The 10,774-nt window shown below is 44.7% G+C and overlaps 1 protein-coding gene across 1 annotated transcript; it reads left to right on the forward strand.

The window, feature by feature from the left end:
• Positions 1 to 917: 917 nt before the first annotated feature.
• IGFALS (insulin like growth factor binding protein acid labile subunit) lies at positions 918 to 10,772 on the forward strand. Its single transcript, XM_034430256.3, has 2 exons — positions 918 to 1,009; positions 6,704 to 10,772. The coding sequence occupies exons 1-2, from the start codon at positions 1,000 to 1,002 to the stop codon at positions 8,503 to 8,505; spliced, it is 1,812 nt and encodes a 603-aa protein (XP_034286147.2). The 5' UTR covers positions 918 to 999; the 3' UTR covers positions 8,506 to 10,772.
• Positions 10,773 to 10,774: the final 2 nt, after the last annotated feature.

The raw sequence follows: 10,774 nt of genomic DNA on the forward strand, positions 1-10,774 counted from the left end.
AGAGCTACAGAGGGTTAACATCATTACCCGGAGGATCAATGGTTGCCCCCTCCCCTCTTTGGAAGAGCTTTATAGCTCCCACTGCCTTAAGAAAGTTCAGAACATTCTTAAAGATCCATCTCATCCTGGACACCCTTTTTTTTTTTTTTTGAACTATTACCCACTGGCAGACGGTACAGGACACTAAAAACCAGGACACATAGGCTGAGAAACAGATTCTATTCTATTCTATTCTATTCTATTCTATTCTATTCTATTCTATTCTATTCTATTCTATTCTATTCTATTCTATTCTATTCTACTCTACTCTACTCTACTCTACTCTACTCTACTCTACTCTACTCTACTCTACTCTAGCAGTAACTATATTGAACTCTACTGTATAGTGCAATATTAATGCAGTATCAGGGATTTTCAATTCAATTGCATAGAATGTGAAGGATGTGTGTTTTTGTTTTATAGATTTCTTACATATGACGTACACTGAAGATGGCATTTAATTTCGTTGTACGAGGTGCAATGACAATAAAGTAAACTAAACTAAAACTCAATTTAGCTGTCCCAGCAGGGCAGAACAATATGAAGCCGTATTCATTCAAAAGGTCTAGGATTTTTTTTTTAATCTAATGCATTTAGAGTTTTCAAAGTGGAGTTTTTAACTTGAAAGGGGAGTTTAGACTTTTACAGGGGCCAACCAGATGGGCTTGGGAAGACCCCTGCCAAGCCAACCCCAGAGAGACCACTATGCCTTCTCAGGAGGTAAGTGTTGCCCAGGTAAGCATTGCCCGGAATGCTCTTGAAGGCATTCCGTGCTCCGTGCCAGTAAATGATGGGTTAAAAGCAGCTTCTCTCTCACACACACACATAGCTGGACAAGCCACAGGGTGGTAGCTACTGAACTGCTCTATTTGTATCAGGGGTGGAAACTCAGAGGACAGCATTACCTGAGGTTGCTCGCAGACCGTTGACTATTCACACTTCAGCCCGAGAGCAACCAGAATGAGCAAAGGTAGGGTAGAACTTTTTTTTTCCCCCCTCTTAAAAAAAAATGTGATTCTGTATTTTGGTTTTCCTTTGGCCTGGCCAGTCCCACCAACTCTGCCACAGAAGAAGGGCTGTTGTGGGAAAAAGAGGAAATTTTGCTGTTTTTTTTGCAGGATCCGTCTGTTCGTTCCTGCAGTTTTCCTTTTTTCCCCTCCCTTACGGGTATCTAAGGTAAAGCATTCCACGGTTCTCGGGCTGCAGCATAACATGCGTGCAGCTTTTTTGGGAGTGGGATTCGTTTCGCAAAGGGTCCTAGCTTTAACCTGCGGCCGTGCGTTGCCAGTTACAAAGCTCAGCGTTGTAGGGTAGAAAAGGCAAACCCTGGGGGGGTGGGAGGGCAGATCTTGCAAATATTGCCCCCTTTAACCTGGGGCTGTTCTAGAAAAATATTGCAAAACTGCTTCAAGTTTTGTAGCAATGGGCCAGAGCAGCAGGTAGGGGAAGGAGAAATGGAAGAGGAATATGATACGAGAGCAAAACTGAACGGGTATATATGATACGGACGGATTGTTCGATTTTGCTCAACTTCACGAGGGGTGATTTGACCAAAAGAAAAATGGGAAGGCAAGCAAGCAACACAACTCAAACAAAACCATATACTTCTTATATGTCATCATGCCAGATTGACCTGCATGGAATTAAAGTACTAGTTATATTCTCAGAAGGTATAGACCCGTGACGGCGAACCTATGGCACGCATGTCAGAGGTGGCACGCAGCGCCCTCTCTGATGGCACGCGAGCCGTCGCCCCAGTTCAGTTCTGCTGTGCATGCACACATGCCTCCTGCCGGCCAGCTGGTCTTCGGGTCTGCCGTGCATGCGCAGGGAGGGGGCGCATGTGGGGGGCATGCATGCATGCACGGTGGGCAGGGCGCATGCACAGGGGGCGCACGCGCATTGCATTTTGGGAGTTCGGGGGCACTTTGGGCACTCGGTCTGGAAAAGTTTATCCATCACTGGTGTAGACATTCTCTTGCCTAAAGGGATGTTAAAATCATTTTCATAGGAAACCTTCAAAACCGCCACAATGATTTCCTTCATTCTTTGGGTATTACGGGGCGCATGGTTTGCTTAACCTGGCTCTTGTAATAATGTATGGAAAATAATCGCTACGAGCTCCGCAGCACTTCTGTTCCTTATGCACATAGGAGGGAAAAAAAAAACCTATAAAACAGGAGCTTCCACTACGATGATTATTTCTCAAAAGGTACATTTCCTAGCGTTGGCCAACTTTGGAGGATGTGTTGCAGGGTGCCCGAGTTAAATAGGCGATATTTTGTTAAGTCTGGAAAAACTCCTCTTTAAAAACTTTTAAATGCATTCGTTTGCATCCATTACTTCTTTCTTTTTGGTCTAGCAGAGGCTTTTTTTGACGGGAAGGCAAGGGTAGGTAATTTTATCGATTTCCCCCATTCTCTTTCAAGCAGTTTCAGTCTTCCTAGCCTTCTGAATGTTTCTGCCAATTGCCATTACATCATAAGCATGTTAAATATGCATCTTGCCACCTTACATGCACTTTCATAGCTTGGACATGAATGGATGCCGATGTTCATGTCTATAATGTTCACGTCCACAGAAGTTTCTATTCTGGGCTTATAGACACTGGAATCTATAGCTATGGTTTTTAAATTTATTTTCCAAATGAAGGTCTTTTCAGATTTGGATGATGTTGCCAGCGATATAGCCCTATGACAGCAACACGCTCGGTCCAAATGATTGGCTTAAGCGTGTTATATGGCACGCATTAAACATTTAATTTTTTTAAAAGAAAAAAAAATATTGTATATTTGTTACTTTGTTTTTTTAATCTTATAAATCAACCCAGAGTTTATTTGGGTTCAGGCAGCATCTAAGTCAAATAAAACTTAAACTAGCTTCTTTACCCACTGGTAAAAAAATGTAACTTCTATTAACTACTGTCTGAAAACAACATTTCTTTGTGATTTTAACTCAGTTTTAAATGCATTTGATTGCATCCATTATTTCATTCCTGAGGAGTTTTTTTTTTTTTTTTTAATTTGATTTATATGCCGCCCTTCTCCGAAGACTCAGGGCGGCTTACAGTGCGTTAAGCAATAGCCTTCATACTTTTGTATATTTATACAAAGTCAGCTTATTGCCCCCACAAACTGGGTCCTCATTTAACCTACCTTAGAAAGGATGGAAGGCTGAGTCAACCTTGAGCCTTGGAGAGATTCGAACCAGCAGTAAATTGCAGGCAGCTGTGTTAATAACAGGGTGCTTTAAACCACTGTAGTACCAAGGCTCTTCCCGTTTTCTTGGCATTTTTTTCCCCCAGAAGTGGTTTTGCCCTTGCAGCCTTCTTCCCAGGGCAAAGAAAGAAGGTCGCCCAGGGTTAACAAGCTGACTTTGGGCCTAAGAAAGGACGAGGACTCATGGTTTCCCACCTTAAGTGCCTTAACCCCTACACCAAAAAAGAAATATTGAGGTGGTAGTGTTTTATAAGTACATTCAGTGATATAGGAGGACCATCAAATCACTGCAACCTTCTGGGCCAAATCTTTTGTTGTTTAGTTGCGAAATCATGTCCGACCCATCGCGACCCCATGGACAACGTTCCTCCAGGCCTTCCTGTCCTCTACCATCCTCTGGAGTCCATTTAAGCTCACGCCGACTGCTTCAGTGACTCCATCCAGCCACCTCCTTCTCTGCCGTCCCCTTCTTCTTTTGCCCTCCATCGTTCCCAGCATTAGGCTGCTCTTCCTTCTCATTAGTTGGTCAAAGTATTTGAGTTTCCTCTTCAGGATCTGGCCTTCTAAAGAGCAGTCAGGGTTGATCTCCTCTAGGACTGACCGGTTGGATCGCCTTGCAGTCCAAGGGACTCGCAGGAGTCTTCTCCAGCACCAGAGTTCAAAGGCCTCCATTCTTTGGTGCTCAGCCTTCCTTTGTTGCTGTTGTTAGTTGCGAAGGCATGTCCGACCCATCGCGACCCCATGGACAACGTTCCTCCAGGCCTTCCTGTCCTCTACCATCCTCTGGAGTCCATTTAAGCTCACGCCGACGGCTTCAGTCACTCCATCCAGCCACATCTACCTTGACCTTAAACTATCCTTAAACTATCCTTATGCATTCGGGTTAAAAGTCTCTTTTTCGCCCTGTCGCACTGATAACTTTCAGACAAATCACATGGGTGTAGTAACATATTTATGTGCGAGTCCTTGCGTGTGCGAAGGAGCGAGAAGAGATGGGATTTCATTCCAGCGCTTTCATAAAGATGCCTCGTAAGAGAAGTCGCTGGCGTTCTTTCTCTCAATTATTACTCGGTCTTTCTTTTCGTTCAAAATTTAGAACTTCCGTTTAGTTCACCGTTTCTCAAATTGTGTCCCGTTTTTTTAAAAAAAAGAGGTTCGGTGCTTATGTTGAGTTTCCAGCTTTTAGTCAGTTTTTTTTTTTTTTTGGTGGTATGTTTTTATTTTATTTTATAGTATATAAAAATTCCAACTTCAATTGAACAGTGTGTTGACTGGGTACAAATCATTTTAGGAAGTGATATTCAAAATGTTTACAGAAATATTCATCGCATTGATATCAATATATATATTAATACCAATAATAGTCATGCTATTTGTTTAACCAATTTAACACGTCTTCCTTGTATTGCGGACCCTTTCATATATTTCCCTGTTTCTAGCTCCTGTTTTTGTCAACTAGCCATTGATAAAATAAGTCCCAAGTCAAAAAATATTCCGTTTCTTTCTTTTCCTTAATTGTAGTTTTTTTTTTAACGTAACAGATTTTTTTTTTTAATATAACACGCAGGGATTCATTTTAAAAAGTAGTAATAGCAGGAAACAGGAATAGAAGGGATGCGGTGGCTTAGTGGCTAAGACGCTGAGCTTGTCGATCGAAAGGTCGGCAGTTCAGCGGTTCGAATCCCTAGCGCCGCGTAACGGGGTGAGCTCCCGTGACTTGTCCCAGCTTCTGCCAACCTAGCAGTTTGAAAGCACGTAAAAAAAATGCAAGTAGAAAAATAAGAACCACCTTTGGTGGGAAGGGAACAGCATTCCGTGTGCCTTTGGCATTGAGTCATGCCAGCCACATGACACAGAGACGTCTTCGGACAGCACTGGCTCTTCAGCTTTGAAACAGAGATGAGCACTGCCCCCCCTAGAGTCAGGAACGACTAGCACGTATGTGCGAGGGGAACCGTTACCTTTTTAATGCCAAGTAAGGTTTTATTTATGATTCTTTCCCTAGATCACTTTGGAAGAATGAGTGGGGTAACCCTCAATATTTCTTATTGGCTGTACATTTTAAACAATTGTATGCATGCGCCAAATCTCACTGCTCCCTTCTAGAAGGGCAGCTTCCTTCCCTGCAAACAATAGTATTTGGAAAAAAAGTGTTACTGTTGTGAGTCCTGTTGTTGTTTCCTGTTACACTGAATACCAGGAGACACCATGCCATTAATTTTATCCTCTTTGGGGATTCATCAGACGTGGGTAGCCAGATGTAATTCCATGGGGCTCAAGTGCTCTACTGAGAATAGAACATAGGATACACACTGTGTGTGTGTATCCTATATATAAAGAAGGTGACGGTCAGGGTTGAAATTCAAATTTTTTTTACTACCGGTTCTGTGGGTGTGGCTTGGTAGGCATGGAAGGGGAAGGATACTGCAAAATCTCCATTCCCATCCCACTCCAGGGGAAGGATATTGCAAAATCCCCATTCCTACCCCACTCCTGGAAGAAGGACATTGCAAAATCCCCATTCCCTCCCCACTCTGGAGCCAGCCAGAGGTGGTATTTGCCGGTTCTCCGAACTACTCAAAATTTCCGCTACCGGTTCTCCAGAACCTGTCAGAACCTGCTCGATTTCACCCCTGGTGAGGGTATGAACATCATGCAAGACCTTCTTCATGAGGCTATCACATAAAGGAACTTCTGTTTCTCTGTCCTGAGATCTGAAGGGAAGAAGGACTATATAGACCATTGTGCTAGATCAGGAGTGTCAAACGCAAGGCCCACGGGCCGGATGTGGACCACAGGGTGCTTAGATCTGGCCTACGGGATCACCCTGGAAACAGCAAAGGACTGGCCCGCGATGTCTCTGCCAGGGCTTGGAGGGGGAGCTTGGAGCCAGGGGTGGGCTTCCAAAATTTTAGCAAGAGGTTCTCTGCCTGGTTGCTGGGTGGGCGTGGCCATGGCGGGCATGGCCTAGTCAGCCTCCTGCACCACAGCAGGGGGATTGCCCTCCCCGGGCTCCGGAGGCTTTCCTCGAGCTTCCGGGAGGGCAAAAACAGCCTCCCTAGGCTCCAGAGGCCGCAAACAGGCCCATTTCTGGCCTTCCCAAACTTCCGGTAGGCCTGTTTTTCACCCTCCACAAGCCTTCACTGACCTTCATCCAAAATGGGCCGCGTGGGGACTCCTGGGAGGGGAGGGGTGGGCAGGGCCAGCCAGAAGTGGGATTTGGGGGTTCTCCAAACTGCGCAGAATCTTAGCTAGAGGTTCTCCTGTACTCCTAGCAGCCCACCCTCGATGTGGCCCTCACGCTACTGATCTGATAGTTGCCTCCCAACAACAACCGCCCTGTTCTTGAGATGTGCTAAAAATTCTTCGCGTCCTTCTACATCCGCTGCTCATTTTGTTCCAGTTTTATTAGCTTATTATTTTTTTTCCTTTTAATTATCCAACAGGAGCAGCGTCCATGCTGACCCTTCTATGGGCATTGGGGACAATGTCTTTGCATCCTGAAGCAAGAATGCTCAAAGAATGCGCAAGTCCTGAAGGTCAGAAATGCCCCAACCTATGCGCTTGTAGTTTTGACGACTGCAACGATGATCTGAGCGTCTACTGTAGCGCACGCAACCTCACCACCTTGCCGGAAGACGTGCCACGCAGTACGAGGATGTTGTGGCTGGATGGGAACAATTTCACAACCTTGCTAGCTCTTGCTTTTAGGAACCTCTCCAACCTGGAGTTTCTTAACCTTCAGGGCAATCAATTATCGGGGATTGAACAACACGCCTTTCATGGTTTGGAAGGACTCTACTCTTTGCTCCTGGAACGTAATCGGCTGAAGTCGCTGGCACCCAATATCTTCCTCCACCTTCAGAACCTGGCTTCCTTACGTCTCAACAACAACCAGTTCAACAAGATCGAAGAAGGGGTGTTTGCTGGGCTTTCCAACCTCTGGTACTTGAATCTAGGGTGGAATTCCCTGGTGGTCCTACCAGACAAAGTCTTTCATGACCTACCCAATTTAAGGGAGATGGTCCTGTCCGGAAACAAGCTGCACTACCTCCAACACCAGCTGTTCTACAGCCTCAGCGAGTTGCGAGAGCTGGATCTGAGTTGGAATTCTCTCAAGGGCATCAAAGGTAACATCTTCACGAAGCTTCAGAAGCTGCTGAAACTTTACCTGAACCAGAATCAAATCAACGCCATTGCTCCGCGGGCTTTTGCGGGCATGAAATCTCTGAGATGGTTGGATCTCTCCCACAACCGTCTCGCCACGCTTTTCGAAGACACGTTCCTGGGCCTTTCAAGCCTTCACGTCTTGCGTCTCTCCAGCAACTCCATCGCTAGTTTGAGCCCCAGGACTTTTAAAGACCTGCAGTTCCTGGAAGAATTGCAGCTGGGCAACAATAAGATCCGCACCTTGCTCGAAAAGAGCTTTGATAAATTGGGTCAGCTGGAAGTTCTTACTCTAAACGACAACCAGATTCAGGAGATCAGGCCCGGGGCGTTCCTCGGGCTTTCAAACGTGGCGGTGATGAACCTATCTGGGAATTGCCTTACCACCTTTCCCGATTTCACTTTCAGGGGTCTCAGCCAACTGCACAGCCTCCATCTGGAAAACTGCTGCCTCACAAGGATCAGGCCGCAGATGTTTTCTGACCTCTCCAGACTGCGAAGGCTCTTCCTGCGATTCAATGCCATCTCCGTCATCGAAGATCACAGCTTGAACGATTTGCACGAGCTCCTTGATCTGGATCTCAAGCACAACCGGCTGAGCAGCCTCTCCCCAAATCAGTTTGCAGGCCTCAGGAGCCTGGAGTATCTCCTCCTTTCTTTCAATCAGCTGGTAGAGATCTCTCCCGGAGCCTTCGCCCCGTTGTTGCGTCTCTCTTGGCTCGATCTCTCCAACAACGTCTTGGAGACGTTGGACAGTGGCGTCTTTGCATCTTTCTCAAAACTGACCTACCTGAACATCAGGAACAACTCTCTGAGAACCTTCTCGGTGGATTGGCTCGGCCCCTCGCCTACGTTGGTCCAGCTGTGGCTAGAAGGGAACAAATGGGCGTGCAATTGCTCGCTCAAGGAACTTCGAGACTTTGCTCTGCAGCAACCCGGCGTAGTTCTGCGGTACACGCAGTCCATCACAGAAGGAGAAGCCCCTGAATACACCTACAACAATATCACTTGCCTTAGCCCAGCAGAAGTGGTAGGACTTGATCTACGAGATATTCAAGGAGACCATTTTGTGGACTGTTAAAGTGTTTGGTCATCTTGCTTTCCAAGAAACTTTTTTCTCCAAGAAACATTTTCTCCTTTGTAGGGGAACAGTTCAAACTCAAATCTTCAATGTGTTTGGACTTAAGAAGCTATTGGGAATCAAGCACAACTTAAGTCATCACAACGCATTGTAAGCCGCCCTGAGTCTCCGGAGAAGGGCGGCATATAAATCAAATTAAAAAAAAAAAAAAAGGTCTATTACAAGTAGCAGGCCTCAAACACAGTATCGGACCAGACCTTTTTTTTAGTGCTTGCTTGGGAAGTCCAGCAGGCATTTCTAGAGTTGTAGATCAGACTGAGAAGTTACAATTCAGAAGGTGAAAAACTTTGTATATTGCTCCCCCAAAATCTGCATAGACTTCCTTCCTTCATTCAATCACCCAGTCGAGTTTGATTTAATGGAGAAATTACCCTAAGATTTAGGAAAATTAATTAAGGAAAATAGTGAATATCAAATAATGTCCTGAATCACAGAGCGGCATCAGTGTTAACTTCCTTAGATATATTTAAGCCTTTAGGACTCAAATATTCCAGTAAGCGGGTTAATCTTGCCTTTTCCTCCTTCTCCCCACTTTATAAAGTATGTATTTTTTTTTTCTACTGGCTCTGGAGTTGGGTGGGGAATATCGATGTTGCCCTGCTGTTTTCTCATAATGCCGACTTATCACTTGGAAACATTTTTTTTCTCAAATGTATTTGTTAATTGACCTGATTAAGTTTTATTATGCGAACACTGCCATCGAGTAGTTTCACTCTGTCATGTTCACATGATTTACAAGGAAATAATCTTTCCAAAGTGCTGTAGCTGTGCTTGACGGTAGCAATCCCTACATGCCTAGCCATAAAGACTGTGGATAGAAATACTTTGAACATGTAGAGGTATATATAGCAATAGCACTTAACACTTATATACCACTTCACTGTGCTTTCCAGCCCTCTCTAAGCAGTTTACAGAATCAACCTATTGCCCCCAACAATCTGGGTCCTCATTTTACCCACCTTAGAAGGATGGAAGGCTGAGTCAACCTCGAGCCTGGTGAGATTTGAACTGCCAAATTGCAGGCAGCCGGCAGTCAGCAGAAGTAGCCTGCAGTACTGCACTCTAACCACTGCACCACCATGGCTCATATCTGGTTAGGAAAAGCAGATGATCATATACTGTTAAATTCTGGATCCCAATTCTCCCTTCTAGTATGTTCTTGTCTTTCCTGAAATATCCTAACCTTAATTTACCAGCATTTCCATTTTTTCTAGAGTTTCTCTTGTGTCCTCGCCACTCACGGGTCATTTTTCCTTGCCCTCTTGGAGCCTCTGCCTCAGTTCTGTCATAAGAATTTCTAGCCATTGCTTTCATACAGATGGAAATTAGGAGGAAATAATAGGGATTTCCCCTTTCGCTATCATAGAAGCTAGAAAATGAAAACATTTCAGGATTCTTTTGTAAAAATGAAAGGTTATATGTTATGGGATAAGTAACAGCAGTATGTCTGCCTGGACACTTTTATTTCTGTTTTGTAAGAGACAAACAACAGTACAACATACTGTATTTTTCGGAGTATAAGATGCATCTTACTTTTTGGGGAGGAAAATAGGGGGGAGGGGAAGTCTTGCCTACCAGGTATTCATCTGGCTAGTCTCAGCACATTAGTTCATTCGCTGGTTTTGAGGTTGGGGCTGAAAAACGGCTTCTAAAGCACAGCTGATTGTCAGAGGGAACAGCAATTAGAAAAGCAGGCAAAGCACGGAAGATCGCTTCGCTAGCATTGGGGCTGAAAAACAGCTTAAAAAGCACAGCTGATCCTCGGAGATCATCCTCCAGTGATTAAAGCAGGCCAAGCATGGAAGGGGTAAGAGAAGGCAGCAGCTGTTCCGGGTAGCCATTTTGGGCACCGTGCGGGGTTACATTCGGAGTATAAGACGCACCTAAATTTTCAGCCTCTTTTAGGAGGGAAAAAAGTGTGTCTTATACTCCAAAAAAATACGGTAAACATGCAGAATGTGGAAGTGAGACGCTTAAAATAGAGACGAAAGGTTAAGTAATCTTTTCAAAGAATCCACAAACTGCGTTTCTCGATAATTCCTATACAGTGAAATCAGGCTGTTGTGGTTTTCTAAATGAGTACCTAAGGGAAGTCCTCCTGTCGTACAATCTGAACTTGGCACTGTGTGTATATATATATAAAACCTTAGCACACATACAGGTTGTTACTTGTATATGAAAAAATAAAGCGGAATACACATGCACAAGC

Source organism: Pantherophis guttatus, chromosome 14 (assembly GCF_059756535.1).
Source record: "Pantherophis guttatus breed Tessera chromosome 14, ASM5975653v1, whole genome shotgun sequence".
Classification (NCBI taxonomy): Eukaryota; Metazoa; Chordata; class Lepidosauria; order Squamata; family Colubridae; genus Pantherophis; species Pantherophis guttatus.